This window comes from Ictidomys tridecemlineatus, chromosome 2, assembly GCF_052094955.1.
Source record: "Ictidomys tridecemlineatus isolate mIctTri1 chromosome 2, mIctTri1.hap1, whole genome shotgun sequence".
NCBI lineage: Eukaryota > Metazoa > Chordata > Mammalia > Rodentia > Sciuridae > Ictidomys > Ictidomys tridecemlineatus.
In genome coordinates, this window is record NC_135478.1 from 202886672 (window position 1) to 202911412 (window position 24741).

At 36.8% G+C, this 24741-nt stretch overlaps 1 protein-coding gene across 4 annotated transcripts in view; it reads right to left on the bottom strand.

Annotated features, from left to right (window-relative positions):
- Positions 1-24741, bottom strand: part of Cdk14 (cyclin dependent kinase 14) — a 701075-nt gene that overhangs the window by 86950 nt on the left and 589384 nt on the right. For all 4 annotated transcript variants that reach the window (XM_078040445.1, XM_005334679.5, XM_021732783.3 and 1 more), the window contains one exon: positions 4245-4384. In XM_078040445.1, coding sequence (XP_077896571.1) covers positions 4245-4384 — 140 coding nt within the window. The remainder of the gene's footprint in view (positions 1-4244; positions 4385-24741) is intronic.

The following is a 24741-nucleotide window of genomic DNA, read 5'->3' on the forward strand; positions in this document are numbered from 1 at the left end:
GAGAATGCCCTGTGGTGTATTTGGGAAAAGTAATGAATTTCTTCTAAATCAGCCCTCCATTTACTTTCCTGCAATTAAATCTTTGTGAAGAAGTGGGGCAAGGCTGTTGGGGTTTTAGGACAGAGGGAGAATGATAGGGTGCCAGTGGAATTAGCCAGTTTGAACTGCCAGACCCCAGGTAACTATATCATTTATTCTTGCTTGATACATTTATAATTCCACCAATACATTACTTCTAAATTTTGGTGTTGTGCAACTGCAATGAATGCTCAGTTTTAATGTGCTTCAGTATCCATTTTGAACATAAGCTGAATTTTCTCATACGAAAAGCAGGGCTCAGTCGTCCTGACACAATTTCCAGTTCTTACACATCCCCCACTCTAGTTCCTCAATCTGGTCCATCCAGGCACCTGTCCTATATAGCTGCTCCCTGATGACTACTTCCCTAGGGGACATCCAGGCATGGCCTGCGGGACTGGCCCCATGACCCTCCCACCCTGCATGGACTGTGGGGACATATGTAGTAGCCACTGCCAGTCACAGTAAGACAAAAGAAATTCTTGTCTGTTTGCTTTAAATCTGCCAGTTAAAACTCCCCAAGGGAAATCTGTTTGGAAGAAAACCCTGGACTACCCAAAGGTATTGACTTCAGTGTCCCTCCTCTTGGTGACTGTGCTCCCTGACTTCTGTACTACAGGCATGCAGTGCACCCCTCAGGACCTATAAGTACTAGAACTTGTAAACTTTCACATTGTGTTTATATAACTGCAGCCATTTCTGAGATTTGGCTCCTGAGGGTAAAGCCTCTGTGAAATGACTCATGCAGGTAGACCTCTGTGGGTACTCTTCTACGTGGGCCTCTAAGTTGATAAAGAAACCTGAGAGTTCCATTCACATCAGTAACTTGATGAGGTTTTAAGGAATAGTCAAATATCAAAAATATTACATTATTGTTTTCTTCCAAAGCAAATAAGAGTCTAGCATAAGCATAACACATTTTTCTTTATACAATTCTATAGAACAGCTGCCGTTCCCTGCAGTACCTAGGCTACAATAACCCTGAAGCTCTTCTCAAGGGCCTGACAGATCAAAGCACACCAAGAAGGCTAGGGGGCACTAATATTTTTGTTCCCAGCCTTCTTTTTAAAATTATCATGATTATTATGATTAGTATGATAGTGGTGATTAAACCCAAGGGCACTTAACCACTGAACTACATCTCTAGTCCTTCATATTTTGACACAGGGTCTCATACTCTGTTTAGAACCTTGCTAATTTGCTGAGACTGGCCTCAAACTTTGGATTGTCCTGCCCCAGCCTCCTGAGTGGCTGGGATTACAGGCATGTGTCACCATGCCTACAGTCTTCTACTTTTAACCTGGTTGTACTACCTGTTGGAATTGATGCCCTAAACCTCAACGTGATGTTATTTGGAGATGGGGCCTACAGAGGTGGTTAGGATTAGAGGAGGGCAAGAGGGTGGGTCACTCGTGATGGGATTAGCAGCTTTGTCAGAAGAGGAAGAGAGAAGTGTTCTATCTACCCTGTGAGGACACAGCAAGCAGGCCCTCTGCCAGACAGAGGGAGAGACCTCAGCAGGAATCATTCTGTGGGCACCTTCATCTTGAACTTCCCGTCCCCAGAGCTGTGAGTAATAAGTGCCTATTGTTTAAGCCACCCACTCTTGGTATTTTGTCATAGCAGTCTGAGCTGATGAGGACAGCTAGGTTCCTGGAATTGGTGAGTCTGAACAATGACTTGGTTGCTAAGACAATCCATTTATTGATTCTGCAACACTTCTTCCTCCCAAGTGGACCTTCTTCCAACTCCCCTTGGAAGAGAAGCACTTGAGGGCTCTCAGCTGCTGCTACTGAGGCTGCCATGGAGTCAGATGGAGAACTTTCATAAGACTACAGTAACACGAAACTTAATTTTAAGAATTTCTAAACGTAGTCTGCAGAATATTAACCCAGACAAGAGAGTCACCAAAACCAGTCATTTCACTTAAAGGAATAATGCTCAAAGTCTCTGAACCTGGGAATTCTTTGTTTTGTAAACATGTTTACAAGTACAGAGGAGTTGTTCTAAATGGAAATGACTGTAGTATTTAACACTGGGATTGTCCTTGCTTGCGACTGGATTTATGCTTCATAATGATTATCTTCTAGACACAGAAATAGCATTTCTGTAACTCAAAATTGTTACCGGAGGCATTTAGTAGAATCTTGCCTTAAAAATATAATGATTTTTCATCTTTATTCTCCCCCCTTCAAAAGGTTTCACTGCTCCTGATGTTTAACGTTATGCAAAGACGTGTTTCTGCCAATGAATATCGCCTTATGGTTATGCTTCTGCAAATAGCCTGCTGTGAGCTGATAAAGGGATTAATGCAGCCAAAATTCTTAATCTGTGAAATTACAAATTAAATTCTCATATTAAAAATACCACCCTGAGGTATTTTTTGTGGTTTTAATTCCCCTCTGGTGTTCTGCATACATTGTGCTTGTTAATGATGGGGACAAGGCTGTCTCCGCTGGCAGTCTGCTGTGGAGTGATAATGTGTAGGCATTTACTCACTGATAGAAACTGGATTTAACCACTGGCTGATAAACTAAGTGGCAAGTGGGTAATAAGTCCATATTAGCAGAAAAGTACTACTACAGAATTCAGAATTCATAGTCCATCAAAATCCTGGCTTAAACTCAATCATCAAGTCAGATGGGATTGAGATGTCACAAAGGAGGAGTGATATCAAGTTACAAGTTCCACTAAAGAGGGAAAACAAGCCATATGCTTGAGTGTGGCGAGCAGTAAATGAATGAGCCTATATACGTCTGTTTTTTTTTTCCTCAGTATAGTAAGATGTGTCACAAAATCATTATTTTCCATAGAAATTTCATGTTTTCTTTTTTTATTTGGGGGAATAACTGTTATAATGATGGCCAGTGGGTAGATTTTTAGAAAGGAAGTAGAGCAGAATATAGAGTAAATATGGACAGGGACTATATGAAATGTTAATGAGAATTTGCTAAGCACAAGGGGAGTAGTAGATTAATATACCTATAGTCACTTTCAGGTAAAAAAGTTGTTGGAAGTAAGTGTGGGATAGCAAAATGATTTAGGGTAGGAATACTCAACAGGAGTTGTTACTTGGGGTTTAGTTATAAAGTAAAGGGCTACTGTAAAGGAGAAACCAGTGCTGCAAAGAGGAGGGGAAAAAACTAAAATTCAAGAGACAAAGGAAATTAACTTTGTGTCTACTGTAAATGTTGTATACACAAGGATTAATACACATATCACAAATATTTGTGCATATAGGCAGTATGTTATTTTAAGGCAATCAGAAGAGTATGAGAAAAAAATATAATGGGCATTTAAAAAGAATGCATCACCATTGAACAAAAATATTCCTACTGCAACAGTGTTCTGCAAAATTTCACAAGAATTCTGTTTCACACTTGGGAAGAAAGCTGAGATCCTCCCAGCCATAAATCCTCCCCCAAATATTTTAAATGTAATTGAAAAAGCCTGTGTAAGAAAGAATACTTTTGTAAAAACAAAACACAAACCCACCCAGGAATGTGTTTTGTTTTAAAAGATCTAGAGAAGAGCTGTCTGTACAAATACCAAGAGCATGTGCAGTTAAAATGAATTACATGTCTTCAGTCTTTACATGTCAATTCAGTGCATTAGCCAATTGCCAACTCTGTTCCTCAGCTCACTGAATAGCAGTCCTTTTTAAGGTTATTGTTACAACCAAGATGGTTTCTGAGAATTAAACAGAAATGAATCATTTCTCTGCTGTGTACTGCAGCCAGTTAAAATAGTACTGTATGCATAAAGCACTAAATATGTAAATCATATTTTCCTTTTTCCTTTATGACTGCTCAGATCATTTTTTGGACACACACATAATCAAATACAAAGATGCACAGCTGCAGACTGCAGAGCAGAGATAGCAAAGAAGGAATCCATTTTCTTCCTGTGTCTGGTAAGCTAGAAATTGAATGGCAGGATTCCACTAAATATATATACACGTGTCCCCCGTCCCTGCTCTTGTGCACTCACGTGCTCCTTCTCTCTCTCTCCCTCCTCCCCACCTACCCACCCCCACACACAAAATGCAAACACATATATCCATGATCTTGTGTTTGTGCACACATAAGCAAATGAATCTCTTTACATGTATGTTCTCTATAGATAATAAAGTACTTTGATTGGATATGCAGATGTGTCATACTCACTATCAGTCAGTTCCCATAGCCGTGGGGGAAGGTCACTAAAATACTCATGGCTCAAGGCAGCCTGTGCTGATAGTCTGTTCTTTGGGGAACACTGTAGGAGCTTAGAGGCCAGATCTTCTGCATGATTCACATAGCTGAGCCTGAAAACACAAGCAAAAAAAGAAATCAGACCAAAGCAGAAAATCTACCAAATAAGACATAAGGATCATGTAATTTTTCTGTATTTCAAGTTATGACTGGCCAGGAAAACAACTTAAATTACCTGCTGAATTCACACTGGTTCTCAGAGTATCTTTTACTCAAACTGACATTTACTCTAGTATCAGTGACATTAGGTATCACAGTACCAATGATTTAAAATGTTTCTACTCTAAGCAAAGGGTTGCTACTTTCAGAATGAATAAAACTAAGTCCAGAGAAAAAAAATTTCAGAGACAATTTACCAAATGGTTGCCAGCATTTTGTTCATAGGATCTACATACTGCATACACATCTGGATATAGTTATAGGAAATTAATACCAAATAACTAGGAGAATTAAAATAGTACTGCTATTAAAATCTCTAGTTACTAAAAATTACCTATCCTTCAAGAGTTTATATTTTCTTGCATTGAATATAAAAGTATGGAAACAAGTGCCCCTGTCAAATACCAGCCGTCATGATATTACAGGTTAACAAAGGGGATATGCTGAAATGATATGGGGCAGAATCAATTCAAGATGACCTTTAAAACAACAGTAGATAGAAAATATGTGTCTCAAGATTATCGAAAGGAAAAAAAAAGAAAGGACAGAAGTGAAGTCTTTTATAAGCTTTCAAACCAGAGGCAGCAAAACTCAGCCCAGTCCTGCCTTGGTTTCCAGGGAGTCTCTATTTTTCTGCTGGAAGCAATCAAATACTTATGATTAACATAATACTGATAAGAAGAGTATTCCTAATAATAGCTACTCAGGAACTTTTCCAGGCATTTTTCACAATCTCATGTTTATTATGGTCCACAAGGTAACTGTCCCCATTTTCTAGTGGTATAAAGTAAGGAGGAGTCAGAGATGGTAATGGATTGCTCAGTTACAATCCAGCTTCTCTAAGGGCATTCAGCCATGGACCCTGAGTTTGTGCAACACAGTGCATATGTGCTTTGATCCTCAGAGACAGCTAAGAGCGGGTGAGAGAAAGTTGCTTCTGTTGAGAGGTTGAGAGGGCTTTTTTTTTTTTTTTTTTTTTTTGGAAAGCCTCCAAGCTATTAGCACACAATTAGTAAAGAAACATCTTTCCTCAATGACCAACACAATTCTCCTCATGAAACTCATTAGTATTGAGTTGAAATTATTATGGGGGGAGGTGGTCAGGATTGAAAAAAAGGAAAGGAGGTAATGAATATAGGTTTCAAAACGGAAAAAAAGCAAAGAAAGACAGTACCTTATAGATCCAGTCTAAGGAACTGCTCTGAATCTTCATGTATAGAGGATTCAAATGGGTTCAATGTTTGGTTACTGTGATGGCTGTTTATTTATTTACAAATAGATCAACAGATTGATTTATTTTATTTTTGTTTGTTTTTGTGGTCCTGGGGATTGAACCCAGAGCCTGCTGCATCCTAGGCAAGTTTTCTGTCACTACTAAATCTCCAGCTCCAATAGTTTGGTTTAAAATGTTTCTTCCTGGCAAAGAGAAATTTGTTTACAGGAAAAGGACATTATAAAATGACAAACTATATAAGGACTTTGTAAGAACCACTTGCTAAATCCATGTAAGTAGTGTGGGTTGACACTTTTGGGAATCTACATTTTATCCTAATTAGAAGTTTTATCTGAAACTCTAATTGTGGCTTATCAGATTGTTAGAATGATTACTGTCCTCAATATCCTATTGTGATGTATATTTTTTCAATCTTTCCTTGTTAGACTATCAATTTTTGTTTTATATATTGCAAATCTGTGTAATTAAAGGCCTAACAGTTTAACAATGTTATACCTTCCTGGTAAATTAAACTTTTAATCCTTACATTGTGATTTTTTTTTCTTTAATAAAACTGTCTAAAGTTTGGGGGTTTTGTTTGTTTGGGTGCTGGGGATTGAACCCAGGGCCTTCGGCATTCAAGATAAGCACTCTACCAATTGAGCTATATTCTCAGCCCAAAGTTTGGGATTTTATTTCCTATTAATGTAATGACCTCTGCTTTCTTTTACTTAGTATTTGCCTGGCATACCTTATGTCAACTACCTACTTTTATTGTCTTATATCCTTAAATTTAAGGTGTTTCTTTCGTAAATATTGTGTAGTTTGTCTTAATTTTTATATAATCCCTGTCTTCTAAGAAGAAAGTTTAGTCCTTTTACATTTTGTGATTCCTTGCCGCAGTCTAGCTGCAGCAAAAATAACCAGGGAGTGATGAGCAATTTGTGTACATTGATATAGCAGGAGTGGGAGCCACTTGTCAAAAGAAACGAACTTTATTTTTAGAACCACACATTCGAAACAAAACAGCTCCTCAGGAAAAACCTTCAGAGCCCAACTGCCACCACTGGCTTCCCATAAGCCTCCCCCCGCCCCTTCGTGTGGGCAGAGCCAAAAAAGTCCCCCAATGAGCAGCTCCGTGGTCTGAAAGGGCAAGGAAACAGCCCAATGAGCATCACCACAGAGGAGCCAATCAGTTTGCAGCTAGAAGTTGCTGGGGCGGCTGTGAGCCAATCATCAGCTGGCAGCTGGAAGTTTGCTGGCAGCTGGAAGTTTGCTGGGGCCCCTTCGGCTGTGGCTCTCAACAATTCCTGATATTTTTGGAATTACTGCTACCCACTTAATTTTGTATTATATTTTATCCTCCTTTACCTTTTTTCTTTTTCCCATCTTTTTTTTCAAATCAAGTTTTAAAATTCAATGTCTTCCATCTTGTGTTTTAGAAGTTCTACATTATATTTCCATATACTTAGTAGTGATCCTTAACTCTTTTTCCTATTTCATTATTTCCTGAGGAGCTTAAACTCTTGTAGTAAGTTTTACAAGTTGGAGAACACTGACAAATTATTTCATCCACAGGACTAGAATCACGAATAAACACTTTCCAAGTAGTACAGGTATACAGATGAACTGACATCGACATAAATCATCATTTTATGGGTTATACAGCAAAACACATTATTAAACATGCAGCTATTATATCACATAGCTCAACAGGCATATAAAGTATTAGATAGCTGCTGAATTCAACAGCAGAAATTCACTTCTATCTTTGCAAGAGAGGTTGGGAAGAGAAGGGAAAAAGTTACACTTCTTACAAAAATAGTTGGTAAACAACTTTCAATAGATATGGAAAAAAATTACAGGATTTTAAAAAATTTTATGATTAAGTATTATTTCGGTTACAACCACAAATCATCTCTACTTTAAAAGAATATTTACAAAATTAAAGGGCATATGTCCTGCAGAAGGCAAACACATTTTGCTAAAAATATTTAATGGTTCAATGGTTCACTCCAACTTTTTCTTCAGGCCCTCTTTCAAGTTGTGCCCAAAAGTGCAAACATTAAATTAAACTTTAAGACTTTTCTTTTGTCTGGAGACACTAAAGATATGTGCTTCTGTACAATGTGGACTTTACATGAACTTTTCAACTAGAGGTTTGTGATTTTCAAAATGGAAGTTTCATAGCAGAACAAAAGAGAATTTATAGAAAGACATTAAGAAATCATCATAAGACTTGGACAAAGGCCAACAAAATCAATGGTTACACAAACCTGATGTGTACTGTTTTAAATGTGGTAGATATAAACATAAAGTAGCAGGCAAACAGCCACACAGGCCTTACTAGCAACATGTGAACTGACTGAGGGGATAGACCACAGAAGGTCTAGGCTATTGTTCATGGCTTGTGGGATTTTAATTCTCTATGTGATGCTCAGTATTTTGTTACCTAGTCTCTACATTTCTTACATATTGAAAAGATTTGGGTGTGGGCATAGATTTGAAGAAGACATAAATAAGGCAGGTCAGTTGATAGAAAGGGCAAGCACATTTTAAAGATTGGACAGCAAGGTATTTTATGCTAAGTTGATCATAATTTGAAGACAGAAGTTGCAATTCTGCCAAGCTTGAGGCCTGGTACAACTGCTTTTCGATATGCCTACGGAAGCTTCATTAGACTTATCATTCAGTAAGCCTGCATTTGGCTAATACATACCATAAACCTGGTCCTACCTTAAATTCTATTTCCAAGCTAATAGCATCACACAGTTCAGTTTATTGACTGTAACAGTTGCTTCTATGACTACTGCTGTCTATGAAGTGCAGCTGCATTTTAGGGCAATATTTCTCATCATAGAAAAGTTCTACTTCACTTTAGTCTTCTGAACTTTACTACATATTTTGTTCCACCTTTGAATAATGCAAGGGCACCAAGCACTAGTACCCGACTTATGGCTAGCAGTGGCCTCTCTTGGAGCAGGGTGGCTTCATGCCTTTTTTTTTTTTTTTAACCATCAAGGATATCTGAAGAACCTTCACACTTTATGCTTTCACTTCCAAGTCAATGATTCTTACCTTTTATTTATTTATTTATTGGGTACTGGGAATTAAACCCAGAGGCTCTCTGCCACTGAGCTATATCCCCAGACCCCATTTTATTTTTTATTTTGAGACATGGTCTTTCTAAGTTGCTTAGGGCCTCACTAAGCTGCTGAGGCTTTTCTTGAGCTTGTGATCTTCTGTCTCAGCCTCCCAACATTTAACTTTGGTTATCTAACTAAAAGTTTACAGTTAAATTTTAATTTTACTCACCTGGAAAACAATTCAGGAACATTACAATGCTTTAAATCTGATGAAACTTGTACCATCTCTTATTATGGTCTAGCATTTTATTTTTATTGTCTATGTTTATAAAGACACACACTAGACACTATTATTTTATTTTATTTATCTATATTTAGTAATTTATCAAATCATCTTCCTTCTCATGCTTCATTCTTGTTTTTTGTTTGTTTCCATTTGAAATACAAACTGTATAAGTTCTTTCTAAGAGGATAATTTGTTGGTAAATTCTCCGTTTTGTTTTCATTTCAGATAATAATTTGGCAGAGTATATTATTCCATTTTTCCTTCACCTTTTGAAAATATTATCCTATAGGCTTTCTTCAGTTGTTGCTACCTTTAGGTTCTCCCCCCCCCAACCCTTATAAGTTCAACCATTACAATGAAAGATGTTCTTTTCATTTAATCCGTTTTGTATTCATTAAGTTTCTTGAATTTGAAGTTTCATATCCTTCATCAATTTCAGAAAAAATATCCTAGCCATTATCCTGTGAATACTTTCTTTCCCCAATTTTCTCTTTTCTATCATTTCCTAACTCTAATGCAATGACATATCATTAAATTTCTGTTGTTACACACTCATATTGTTTGCTAGTCCCTCTGTTTTCCTGTCTGGATAGTTACTCCAGAGTCATCTTCCATTTCAATTAATTCTCTAATTGGTTGCATCTAATATGCTGTTTTCCCTGTTCAGGCATATTTCATGTTCAAGTTTTTAATTTGATTTTTAAATTGTTTACATTTAGGTATAAAAACATATCTGATAATTCTCAATATCTGAAGTTCTGGGTGAGGGGAGAGTTCATTTTTATTTCTTTTGCTACTGACCATTACCCCCAGTGAGGTTATCTAACATACTTTATAACTTTTGATTGTGAGCTCATGCTCAGTTAAGGTTGTTTTGTGGGAATCCTCAGGAACCTGGGTTGAGAATGTACTTCTCCATAGGGATTTTCTTTTGTTCCTGCCAGGAGCTCTGGGGCTCTCTAAAGACCTTTGCACTCCAAGTTCTTGCTGCTGGTTTCTGAAACCCTGCCAAGTTGTGTAAATTTAAGCCAAATCTGTAGGAAGTCTCAGGGGAAACTTTTTCATCTTCATCTAGAAATAAGGCTGGCACAAACCAATCCTTCTTGCAGGCTCTCTTTGTTGGAAGTAGATTTTTTTTTCCTTTTACCCTAGCCCATTACAGAAGTTGAATTGTATTACTGAAGTGCGTCTCTGTGTGGAGAATCCCAATTCCTATGTTCTTTCTCAGGTCTAAACCTTTGCTTTTATGTTCTTATTAAAAAACAAAAAACAAAAAAACTCTAGGGCAACTGAAACTTTAGCACTTGCTTAACACTCTGTTCTTCTTTCTTCACCCTACTGAAGAATTCACTTATCTTCTTCTTGATTCAGCTGTGCATTTGAAAGGATGTGCTTGCTGTATTTGATCTAGTATGGCAGGTGGTTTTTAGTAGTACTAGAGACTCCTTTTCCTGTATTTGTATACATGTATAATTTCCACAATTTGATTAGTTTTTATAAACTCATCTACATTTATAAATTTTGGATCTTTCTCCCTTGAATAATCATTAAGTTGGTGTTATTTTCTTACCTCCCTCTTTAAACAAATTATAGGTCCCCTCTATTGAACCTCAAAACTAGTCATCACAAGTTGAGTCAGGCTACTATTTATTTGCCATACAAATTTTAGATGAATCTCAAATGTATTATCCTAAGTATAAAAACTGAATTAAAAACATTCATTTATATAACATTTTGGAAAAGCCAAACTTATAGAAACAGAAAACTGATCAGTGGTTTCCAGAGGCTGGAGAGTATATGAGAGGAGTTACCAAAGGGTAGCTGGAGAATCTTTTTGGATGGCTGTACATCTTAATCTAGAAGGATGGACATTGGGCCATGTGAGAGGATAGGGTTGGAGTACTTTCAAGGAAATTCAGAAAAGGGAACAGTTTAGAGCAATGAAACATTATAGATGTTTTGCAAGGAAACTTCAGGCATTAAAAATGGAGAGCTGTTCTCAAAGTGGCTGAAATTGGGACTTCCCATGTCTTAGAATGATTCCCAGTGATATATCAAGGGATATTCTGGTAAATGGGGAGATGCTGCTGTGAGTGGTGAGGCTCTCCTTTGATTTCAGTGCTCCATCCCAGCCACTGGGTGGGGGATCTGTCTCAGGCTAAAGGAATTGTGTCCAGGATGGTGAGGGTGTACTCAGTAAGCCTCTATGTTCATAAAGGGTCAGAGAAATATAGCAGATATGAGGGACAAGAGACTGTTATGCTCATTCCACATTAATTTTTTTATAAAGAAAAAAATATAGTTGGTTGTTTATAGAAACTCTTGGGGCAAGTCCTAAGGAATTTTAAAATTATAAATCTAGATGACAAGACATAAATAATCCTTACCGAATTCAGAGTGTGTATGGGAAGAGAATTTTATACGAAGAGCCACTTTCAAACAAATGCTTTTAGGAGAACTGAAAATAATGGTATGCTGCTATTTAAATCATGAAAATTTTACACATTTCTCTAGTCCTTACCCATGTGCATGCGCGCGTGTGCATACACACACCCTCACATACACTTTATCTGTGTTCTATTAGAAAAAGCATTAGAGAAGATAATTAAGTATTGAAAAGCAGTCTTGGACCATGAATATCAAGCAAGATATTTTCTCTATTCTTTGCTTAGGACACTATTTGCATCTCAGAAACGAGGAACATGAAACAAATAGACTTTTTGGCATTGTTTTAGCTTTAACATTACATATGTCCAATCTAAGAAGAACTTGACTGTGAACTCGAGGCAAGGAGGGTTAGAACAGCTACACTGGCCTGCCAGGGCTGACCTACAGAGTTTTTCCCCTGCTACCAATGAAAAGACGAAATGGTGCCTTTCATTTCTCTCCACTTAACCTGCAACTAACTCTGCTTCAAAAACTCACCTAAATTTTCTCAGCCTTCCTGAAGACAGACAAAGAGTAGATCCAGAGTTCTTTGTCAGACTATAGAAGACTGCCCAAGTTGAAAACAGAAGGGAGAGTGGAGGAGAAAATGATTATGTAAAAAGGAAGAGGAGGGTTACAGCGGTTTTGGCCACTTTCTGTAAGGCAGAAAGCGACAATGTGGGACACAACGTTTGTTCAGGACTGATTATAACAATGTGTGTTATACCTACACAGGTTCTGTTTAATTTGAAAAGGGTATATAAACAACCATTTTTGAGTCAAAACATCTTATGTTCAAGTGCTGGGTCCTTAAAGAAACACACACACACACACACACACACACACACACACACACACCTGGGACAATGTAATTTTCTTTGTTTTTCTGAAGAAATTGGAAGGAAACTTGTCCTTGTCTTTTTAAAGATATCTTATAAAGTAGGAATGCATGGTTTTGTTTTTATTTACACTAAAGTTCTAAAAGAGAACTTCTAAAACTGACGTATCTGCTAGTAGAACAACTAGGGCAAGGCAAGTTACATTTCATTTCTATGGGTTGATTTCTAAATATATCTATAAAATTCTTCACTGAAATTTATTAATGCCTTAGGTCATGAAAGCTGGACATAAAGAGTAGAGATGAAATAGATTTAATTATTTATTGGAGCATTCAATGAAGATTTTGATTTCCATATAAAAGCTCAAAAGGAAATACAGAGACCAATACATTTAAGAATATTCCTCACTTGCATTCTTTTAAAAACAATTTTTTTTTTGTAGTTCTGGGTGGACAGCATGCCTTTGTTTTGTTTATTTTTATATGGTGCTAAGGATCAAACCCAGGGCCTCAAACATGCTAAGCAAGTGCTCTGCCACTTAGCTACAGCCCCAGTCCCTCACTTTCATTCTATATAGTGATGGGATTGAATAACACACACTGTGGGCCTATGTGCTTAGCCCCTTGGAAGTTGGAAGCAGAGCAAATGAGAGTGTGTCATAAGCCATGCATGGGCTGTGTGTGAGCTATGTGCATTTGAGCATATGAGAGGACTGTCTGGTGTTGCATGCTTATTGGGCTGTGTGACCGAAGTGTGCCTTTCCTCTTGCTCTGCCTGTGATCCCACACAGCAGCTGAGATGGGCATGACTTGCCAAGATGTCAGTCCATCTGCTGACCACAAGACATCACCAAGCGAGACTCCACCCTTCGAAACCCAATCCCTTGCCTTATTTGAGTGGAACTTTCTATTGAATGTCTTTCCCCCAATAAATAGAGGGGTTTGGGATGTATTTGCTCTCTTGCTTGCCTCTCTTGCTCCCCTTGCCCTCTTTCCAGTGGTTGCACAGCTGTCCCTGACCCCAGCAACTAAGAAAAAGGTATTTTTGTGTTTGTGTGGTTTCTTCACTGCTTTTTTAGTTATTCATACAGACAGCTCCTTGAACCCAGCTCATCTCCTCAGCCTTGCCAGCTGGCGACAGCAGTGATGTGGAGGGTCTCTATGTTCATGATCTACTCACTGCACACTCTTCACAGAACAAGGCCAGAGGGCCTGGGCCCTTTCATTTGACACTGTGAATGTTGTTCTGGCAAAGATACCAACGTGGGCACTGGCCACTGAATTTAACACCTGATCTCTTGAAAATGATCCACCTGATCTGTGAAGCAGTTCCCCCAGAGGTAAAGATCAGTGTGTCTGTTTTTCTTAATGATACTGATCAACTGGCAGATGCAACACTCTTTCTTGCTCATTTAAATGTCATTTAACTACCTTATCAAAGCTTTTGCTTAGAAGAAATACCATGGTCATAAACCCTCTTTTTTCAAAAAGGAACTTACTTTTAGAGAATAAGCTTAAATTTATTCATTTTGCAAAGAGGGGTAAGTAATTGGTAAAGCAGAACACGACAGGATCCCTGACACTGCAGTAAACTCTTGGGGAAAATAAAGACTAATATGGGGAAAGACTTAGCCTATGTACTGAAATTTTCAACCCTGGGTAATGGCCTGTACAATGGAATAAGAGGCAGACCTCTTAGTTTCATTAACAACTAAGACAGAGAGTTGCTTAAAACTGAGATGCCATTTGTCAATGCACTGCTCGTAACAATTTTTCAAAAATTAATGAGATTCCTTCCCTCAAGGTAAACAGATAACATTTTTATATTAGTTTTCATAAATAGGCTGTGGTTTTTAGTGCATAGAAAATTGCCCAATTCTCATTCATTTATTCTAGAGAAATTGTTTAATGTACAATTTTCCTGGCAGACGCTCTTACCCATGATGGTCAGCTCACTTGATTGCCAATGCTATGTAATGATGAAGCTATTTGTAGGCAGCTCTACAGTTTATGAAATGTTTTCACATGTATTATTTTATTTGATCCAGATGATCAAAGGGTCAGACTTACAAAATGAAGAAGTATTCAGACTTCTGACTCCTAAATCAGCATCTATTACACGTTATGCCAAAGATTTACTGCTGTAATGTATATATAGCAAGCTGTATGTTACTCAGTTGGTAAAGGGATTATGGGTTTATTAAGTTTTCCTTAAGGACATCTTACAGTTCTCTATATTTCTCTCTCTTCCTTTACTTCTGAACTCTATTGCTAGAAAGACTATGTTCTTAACTCCTCTACTGTCCTGCATTAAATAAAGACAAAAGGGAAGGTCCAGTCTTAACATGGACCAGATGAATAATCCCCAGAGTCAGTGGCACAGATCCACACCACTAAGTCTCTCCTGACCCTCACCAGTACACAGTCACCCTCAGTCAACTCAACCTGGTGGAGAAGTGCAGGGAGTGCTGAAGAGCCCTCAGCCAGCAGCATCTGCAGGAATCAAGTTTTTGAAAACGTTCATGCTGATATTTTTAAGGCTATTCTAAAGTGCCCAAAAGGGGGCTAGAAAAAGGAAAATATAAAATTCTTGCTTTGAATCTCAAAGACCAGCTTTATAATATTTATCCCAAATTTCCCATTATCAATTTTATTTATTGCTATTTTCTCTGGGAAAAGAGGTTTCTTCAAATGTTTTAAGATCATTCTGAAATCAAGGGTAAATTGGCTTTTAAAAACTGGTTAATTTATGGCATAATTATACTAGTCATTCCATGCATTTATAGGAGCTCCTTTTATATTTACATTTCATAAACCTATGCATGTAGGTGTTATTATACAGAGGCAAACTGATTATAAGTAAACTTTCTGTTAAATTCTGTTCAACAAGAGCCCTTGTGTGTACTCAAACTTGTTTTCATTTAACTGTCACAAAAGTAGATCTTATTTTCATTCTATCTGCTTATGAGAAAAAAAAATCGGTTAACTATTTCACTAGATCATTTTTGCAAAATATTCCAATTTAATTTCCTTTCCAATTCCCTAGTGCCTAGTGTCAGTGACTTTTCTAAGTCAAGTTTTATTTTTTAATAGTTGTATAAACAGCTATAACTCATATACATACAACCTATAATTCTACATACCAAATAGTATAATTTTTAAAAATTATACTAGTATGTGTCACAGCTCACCAAACATACATTTTTTATATGAGACAGTAAAAAAACCTGTCAGACAATATATTTGTATCTGAATTATGTTTTAGAAAAGAGTCCCAGATTTAGTGGATCAGTGATTATATGATTCCATCTTTCATTATTTTACTTTAACAAAGTAGTTGTCAGCAAAGAGGCACCAATAATTACTTTTCAATCCTCTGAATGAGGACATGAGAGAGAAATATGGACTATTTTATTTTGTTCAAAGAAAACAGTAATTTATATACTATAATATTCAGCCCTATAATCAGAAGGGAAATTCTTGCAGAATACTTAAAATGTAAACACAGGAGTCAATGTAGAATATTCTCAAAACCCAAAGATGTGCATTCAACAGAACTGATTTTCAACTTCCCAGCTATTCTACTTACAGTTGTGTCCATGCCCAAGCCCTGGCCCCTCATAACTGCATGAACTTACTCTGTGTGGAACTCCACTGTGACCTGAAGGACCCAGGTGATTCACAACCTTTCCACCTGCTGGAGACAGATCAGGATGGAATCAACAGCCCACTTCCACTTCACAGGACTGCTGAGAGGGCTGACCTTTTCTTACCATCACTTGCTTAAATCGATTACTGGCATCTTATTATTTCACCATTTTTTAAAACGTTTTAAGGAAATCAAGAGTGAAGCAAAGTAAATTGTCATCGACTGTTAAATCCCAGCCATGTTCTTGATATTTATATTATTTAGAGAATAAAGATTATCCAATTTTCCTGAATTCAAAGTGGCTGATTAAGTCACTGTTTCATCTGAAACAGATAATTCTCATTTTTTGATGGCGCAAGATTGAATCAGGGGTTCAGATCCAAATCTTCATTTATGAAGAAATCCATCTGTATTAAACTTTAGAAGCAACTTCTGTTTCACACAGATCAGTACAAATACTGAGTCCCAATTACAGGGACAGTGTGAAAAAGAAAAACATTTCCACCTTAATAAAAGCCTCTGGAGAGACAGTTTAATTCACTGCTGCATCTGTATTGTGGTGAAGAGAGTTCACAGGAATGGCAGCTTCGTGGGGTTCATCCTTCTGGACCCTACAGAAGTTACAGAGCTCACTGTTGGAGGAGAGTTCTGGAAGGCCGACTTTGGCCTCACTGGAGGGAATAGTGAGTCCTTCCGCTATAAACTGTACTGGAAATAGCTCCTGAAAGGCATTGTTTTGTGTGATATTATTTCACCAAAAGAGAAGGGAAAAAAAGTATTTTTAATCCTGAACAAAACCTCCTCAAAGTTTATGCTCTCAATAAACCTTTCACTGAGAACTGAAAATATAACTCGGTAATGCAATAAATGCCCTAACAAATATATCAGATTTTTCACTTAATGCTTTTTACAGGCTTAAACCAAATGGAGTAAAAGGAAATCACCTTTTACAGTCTGACTCCTACAGGAAGAATGCCTCGCTGTTCCGCTCTTTAAAGAAGGCATGGTGAATTTATATCAACTTTGGTGAATCTCTAGGCATGATAAAAGAAAGGAAAATAGCAGTGCAGTTAACATTCCACAGAACTCTTTCTTCACATGTTGATTTCCTGACAGACCAGACATGATCCAAGAAAATAAAAATGTAAAATGGATTTTTAAAAAATTAAGGCAAAAGATAACACAGCTTAGCACCCTATGCTATTTTAAAAAATAATGTTTTTCTACCCTTTAAATTTTTGTTGTCTTATAAAGATATCAAAATGGTTAGAATTAGAGAAAATCACCAAAAATACTGCTTCTATTTAAATAAAACTGAAAGAAATGTCTTTCAGTTTTATTTATGAGGTCAGAGTTTGGGGTTTACTAGAGTTTAGCTCAAACAAATGAATTTATTCACTGGGGACTCCAATTTTAGCTTCTTTATCTTAAGATACTGCATCTGGAATTTGAAAATAGATGACTTCATTTTGATATGAAGAGGAACTGGGCTTATCTCTACAGAAAGAATTGGATAAAGATTGTTAGATAGTTGGTGTCCTGTACAAGGGCCTGATGCATGAAAAAAGAGTAATGAAAACATCCTTTTTAGTGCTTTTTGCTCCCAAAAGGAGTCCCCGGGTGCTCTTCCCTATTATACAGTGTCTCCTGCACTGTTCCCTGAACCCACCACCTGATGAACTACCTGCTCTGACACTGTTATCACAGAAGATGTGACCAGTCAGGAAATGGAGCCCTTGTTCTACCCCGTGGGAAGGCACACAATGGGAAGGACACCTTTAGTAAGCATTTACAATATGTTAGAGATGCTTCACATATATCTCCCTTATTCTACATTCTCAAGCCACATGCAACCATCATGAGCACATTTTGCAGATTAGGGAGTTGAGGCTCAGGGAGAGGCATTTGCAGCCCTGGTCACACAGTAAGTGAAAGGCAGAGTTATGCATGCCCCAATGCTGGTGCTTGCTTATCTACATCATCCTTCTGAAGGCTCCATTTGTATCTTACTGTTTTTCTCACTGGAAAAGTGAGACATGATTACTCTATAATATTTAGAAAATCCTGAGATGCATGAAAGCAAACAAAAACATTTCATAAGTCTGTATGCCAGAGATAATGATTTTTTTATTAATTAGATATATATATATGTCTGTGCATAGAGGCCAGGGAAAATATATAATTTTACTTCTTTGTTTTTTTTTTTAAATAGCTAATACACTTTTTTTCCTATGATAAAATTTCTTCTCATAATTTTGAATTTTAGAACTCTCTTTAAATTCCTGAAAGTTGGACTCAAGTTGATATTGAAGTTGTTTTAGCTTTTCAGTTTCTCTCTAGTGAAGAAAAAAATATAATCAACAATACATTTAAGCATTCATAAATATTATATCCTATTGAAGGAATATGTTTCTCACTTTGCCACTCAATATTCTCTTAATAATGTAGCTAGTTTTATCCAATCTCCCCCATATACAAAATCATGATTAGAGGTACTTTATATTAGGCCAAGGCCTAGTGATGCCCTCAGCTTTGTGACCAACATACTGTGGGATTCCCCGGTGAAAAAGATAAAATTTATCTTACTAGACAATTTGCCTTTTAATGCACTTGTGTTCAAGGAGTTTGTTACACCAAGAACTCAATTAATAGAGGAGGAAATAAGATTGCAAGGACAGGGGAAACACTTGGTATTTATTGCTTGCCCAAGAGGATAGCTATAGTGGAAGGGAGTTGGAAATTTTTGTATTTTCTTTTTTATAAACAATAAATATTTATTATCTCACTAAATTTTTGAGTCAGAAATCTGGGAGTAGCCTTAACTGAGTAGTTTTGACTCAGGGTCTCTCAGGAGGCTGCAGCATGTTGATGGCCTGAATTACAGTCATTTGAAGTTTGGATTTGGTGGATCTACTTCCAAGGTGACTCATTCATGTGCCTCTAGAGAGGAGGCCTTGGTTCCTCACCATGTGGATCTCTTTCACAGGACTGGTCGTGTGGCATGATGTTGGCTTCTCCATAGTCAGAGATGAGAAATGAGCCAGAGCACAGGGAGATTCAATTTATATAACAACCAAGAATCTAATATGCAGTCACTTCTGCTGTATGCTGGTGGTCATCAAGATCGGCCTTGGTATGCTGTGGGAGAGACTAACCAAGGGTATGAAGACCAGAAGGTGGGAACATTGGTAGCCATCTTGCTGTTGACCACATTGATAATTATAGAAAATATCTGTTTTCTTGTTGTTAATGGTGTGTATATCCCCTCACATGTGCACATGTGTATGGAAAATTTTATAAACATACATATGTGTGTGTGTGTATATATATATATCCCATACACATATATGTTATCACATTTATAATATATGTATGCGTGTATGTGCTAGGTTACATAGTCTAAAATTTGCCATTTTAATCATTTTTAATATCCAATCCAGTGGAATGAATTACATTCACAATATCACACAACCATCAACCAATATTTCCCAAACTCTGTCATTCACTCTAAATAGAAACTCTATACCAATTAAGCAACATATTTTTGTTATAAAATAATGACAATAAAGCTAATTTTTTTAAAGTAGAAATACCCCCAAAATTCTAACTACCCTAACATCTTATATGGTACATTTCAGAGTTTACAGAATTTTTTTTTTTTTGGTTCTTATATTAGAATGGGTACAATTTCTTATTCTGCTGATTTTAGAAAATACATGAAGTGTTTCATGTTTTTAGAGTCTCCATAATACTACCCTGATATTGTTGGGTAATATTCTGTTGGGTTCGTGAGTCATAATTTATTAAACCTATTCTCAGATCCTTAAACTTGGTTAAGTTGGTACCTAGCCTTATTATACTTTTAAATCTATAACACAGTAACACAGTAACTAGTAACTTTAGGTAACTAAAGATTGAGAGAAATACTGAAGACTGAAATTACTAAGTCAAAAACATAATTCCCTAGACTTGCTGGCAAAAGTAAAAATATCCCAATCCATAGCCTATAAGGCCGTTCTCTGCCTGGTCTCTGTCTCCACTCTCCTCTCCTCTAACACTCATTATAATTACTATTCATTTACCATGGAACACTTTCATTCTTCAGCTAATATTTGTTGAGTGCCTACTATGTGACAGGTTCTATTGCAGGTGCTAGAGATACAGATTATAATGTCAAATCCCAGCCTTCATACAGCTAAAAATATGCCAAGGCTCTTCCTTTTAATTACATCACTCTGTTGCTAGTCTTCACATACTTTCACTCTCTGAAATTACCTTGGTTATTCTATTATTAGCATACTATCCTCACTACTCTAGAAGGTAAGGTCAGTAACAACAGGAATCTCAACCCTGCATTCTGAAGCACCCAGTACATTTGCATGATGCTAAATCAAATTTCTTGAATGTGCTGTGATATTGCTATGGTCTCCGACATGTTTCCATGTTGCTGACCAGTTCCCAGGTCCATCAGTAGTCATCAAATGATCCCAGTCCTCCATTAACTTACCAGTACTGTTGTTTCTGAGAAGGCTGTGGATCTGGGTAATTAATGCTAACAAAGGATAGTTTGATGGAGGGCACAGAAAACACCAAATCCATTTTGGTTTTTTAAAATGGCAATAACCTGCTATGTGTCTTTACCATGGATTTAAATTCTGCCTTAAATTCTGAACCCAAGAGAAATGCTTTATGTGTTTTACCCTAGTTTTGGCCCTGTTATGCAAAACTGGCAAATAGAAATATCTTATAGATCTGCTCTTGAGGCTGCAAAATAATTAAAGAGAGGACCATGACATTTCTAAAATGACCTTGAATGTCTCTATGAGGAAAAACACTTGAGAGCTGCTTTCAAGATTAAATGAGATAATGCAGACAAAGCATTGGGCATGTTGTGAGGCATAGCTCTGTGAACATGAACTAATGCAGCTGGCAGTATTTAATACTTCATTATCACTATTTCTCCACTATCCTGAAGATGTAAAAAATTTAACTGAACCTGCTAAATGCAGTCAGAAGAGTTTTTCAGGACTAGAACATTCCTTCTTAAATCACAGCACATCTCTGACAATCCTTTGGTGGGAGACACATCACTGGAAGACTTATAATTAATGGGAAAAAATAAAGTTAGGAGAATTGAGGTGATGAGTGAACATACACATAGAATGTCTCATAATTAAAACAAAAAACATTTACTAAAAGAAAATAATGATGGAGTATCTACCGTAAAAAATGTTTTCAATATTGACATATTGACATAGAAAAATTCTCTTGATATGAAGAATGTTCAGGATCTGCCTCCAAATTTCAAGATTTTGTAAATGTATTTTACAGTGTTACACACTAAAGTATTCCCTTCCACTTCCTCTTCACTCCCACTATGTCCTTTTCCAAATGTCCAGTGTCTTTCTCATATTCTAATTTTATGATTTACCCACATTGGTTTCTATTTCCCTGGCCAGTCTTACTTGGCTTAATTTTCCCCTGGTCTAGTGGGCACCAGGGTGCTGTCCTCAAACTCGACCATCAGGACAACAGTGCAAAACCAAATCTTGTTTTTGGCCATCCTCATTCTTCCTTTCCTCTCTCCAATTCTGTTCAAAATGTCCCCAAAGTAGAGTGGACTAATGAACATAGGAGCCAGGGTCCTCAGAGTTGCAGAGAATCAAACTGATGTATTCTAAAACTTGGAGCAACTTGGATGTGTGTGTAGGGGTGAGATTACTGTGATTATTAACATGGCAGGTGCTAAAGTTAGTATGAAGAAAACTTTGTGGTGTTTGTTATGGTTTTGTGGTTTCAACCTTGGGAAATAATTTATTCTACTCTGTTACAAATATGAGAACTCATTGGAGGAAAGATTTTTAAATATTTAGAGAAAATATTTCATATATCTTCTTCAAAGGATATGTATATATATATTTGTATTAGAAAATTCCCTTCTCATGTGGAGGAATCTGTGAAACTGGGCCTTGGGGGCTAAAAAGGGTGGTTTGATGATGAGCACAGAATAGGCTGAGTCTGTATTATAAAGGGAGCACAACTTTTTTTTGAGAGAATTTTTTAATATTTATTTTTTTAGTTTTCAGCGGACACAACATCTTTGTTTGTATGTGGTGCTGAGGATCAAACCCAGGCTGCATGCATGCCAGGTGAGCGCACTACCGCTTGAGCCACATCCCCAGCCCAGAGTACAACTTTTGAGCTGCATTTTCCTTTATTCCTGACTTTAACTCTACATCTGGCTTGTTATATACAATAATGTATAATAGAAAAGTGTCATTCCATATTCATGGCTTAAAAAAATAAAAATAAATAACTAGCATGATTGATAGAACTGTTTCTCTTTTTGAAAAAAATCTATCTTTACAACTGAAATAAAGAAAATATAAATAGAATTTAAAAACTGTACACTTATTATTATATGGGGTCCAACTAATTATAATTTCTAGGTATATATAGATATGGCATTGTCAGGCATGTCTTTAACATGAGTCAGAAGCTGATGGAATGACACACCATTTTTTAAAAAAAGTGTGTCTTAAAGGCATATCTGTATAATGTAGGAAACTGAAGACATGCATTTGCATATTGTTATAGTTTAGATATCAGGTGTCTCCCAAAAGGTCATGCAAGACAATGCAAGAAAGTTTAGAGATGAAACAGTTGGGCTATGAGAGCATTAACCTAATTAGTGCATTAATCCCCTGATAGGAATTTACTGGGTGGTAACTGTAGGTGGGTAGGGTGTGTGGCTGGAGGAGGTGGGTCATTGGGGGTACATACTTTGTCCCTGGTAAGGGAGAACTCTCTACTTCTACGTTACCATGTCAAAGTGCTGCTTTTCTCCACTACACCCTTCTGCCATGATGTTCTGCTTCTTCTCAGGCCAGAGCAACAGAACTAGATGTCTATTGACTGAGACCTCTGAAATTGTGAGCCCCAAATCAACTTTTCCTCTTCTATGTTGTTCTTGTCTGGGCTTTTAGTTACAGTAGTAGAAAAGCTGACTAAAACCAGATCATGTGTGAGGATACAGAAGTGTTTAAAAATGAGAAAATGTAAATCTCATTTGGTTACTTGGAAACTTGCAAGAAATTTTTTTAACCTTAAAAATTAAACCTTAAAATATTAAGGTTACTTCAGAACAGACTGTACAAACCTAGGCTTTATTTGTAGTCCATGTAAATAGTTACTTCACACACGTACACACACAACCAGTTTAGGAAATGTGCTAATGTGTGCCAAGCTGCATACAAGCACATTAGCACATTTCCTAAGTTTTGTTTTTATATTTAGGAAAACCAGATATAAATAGGTGATAGAGCTTAGGTTGTGAAATGCCCGTCGAATCAGGGCTGCCAGAAGCCACACTTTGAAACTCCATTCTGAATCCCCAAGAGAAGTATATTCAATATTCAACAAAATTGAAGAATTTGAAAATTGAAAATCTCTTAGATGTTCTGAGAGAAAGTAAATCCCGTGGCAGAGTCAGAGGATTTGATTTTAAGTCTACAGTTATATGAGAAAGAAATAAGTGAGAAAATAAAAACCTGGCAGTCATTTCTTAGCTGAAAATCCTAATCCACCTCACAGTATGTTCTCGTTAACTAATCAGAAGCCAAGTTCTATTCTGCACTGTCCAAATTGGTAGATACTAATCACAAATGACTCCTTATATTTACATTAATGAAAACTAAATGAAATAAAAAATCAGTTCCTTGATTGCACTAGCCATATTTTAACTTACTAAATAGTCACGTAGCTACCGGCTACCATATTGGAAAATAAAGGTACGGAACATTTCCATCAATCCATAAGACCTATTGGTCAGTGCTGCTCTATATCCTTAAACAATTTAATGCAGCTTCTAGAAATTTTGTAGCTCATATACTGGAGAATTTGGCTAGTGAGATAAAGATTAGAGATTGTATTAAGAAAATCAAAGAACGTGACAATAGAGAAGGGGTTGAAGTCAGGGACTCATCCCACAGATATGCTGGCTGGTAAGGATGAAGTCCACAATGGATAGAAGGCATCCATTTGGAAGTGTTTGTAATTTCTTTAGGAAAAATAAAAGACACTAAAAATCTTTCAGTGGTTACAAACTAAACATAAGGAAGGTATGATATCAGAATTCTCAGATTGGAAAGTAAAGCCTCATTGGACTACCATATAGAAATAGAAGTACAATTTAACTCAAATTCTAAATTTTAGCCAGGGTGACAAAAGATGAGAGGTAAATGGACAATATCATTTACACTCATCTTTATAAATAAAATGATGTGCTTAGTCCAGTTTGAAGGTAAATACATAGAACCTGGTATAAGCCTTAACTAAATAGCCTCCAGAGTGACTGAACCAATTCATAAGCATACTCATCATCCAAACAGTTGATACCTAAGGTAACTATCAGGGACAGCTCTGGCTTCTCTACTAGAGATATTTTAATTGATTTTCTAAAGAATAAAACAGATACATATATGCAGCTATCTGTTCTTTATATTTTGTGAAGATTAGTCGTTGCCGTATAATCTTTTTATTTCTTTCTCAGAACCTGCTGCCCTCTACAGGCCTCATGGATATACATGTATATAAAGATTCATAATAAAGTGTTCAGTTATATCCAAATTAATGGATCATTAGTAAATGTAATATGAAAAAGAGGAGAGAAAGTTGGTTAGATACACATATCAGAAAGTCTTCAGGCTCCAGATGAGAAGCAATAGACATTTACAACCTATTATTTATAATA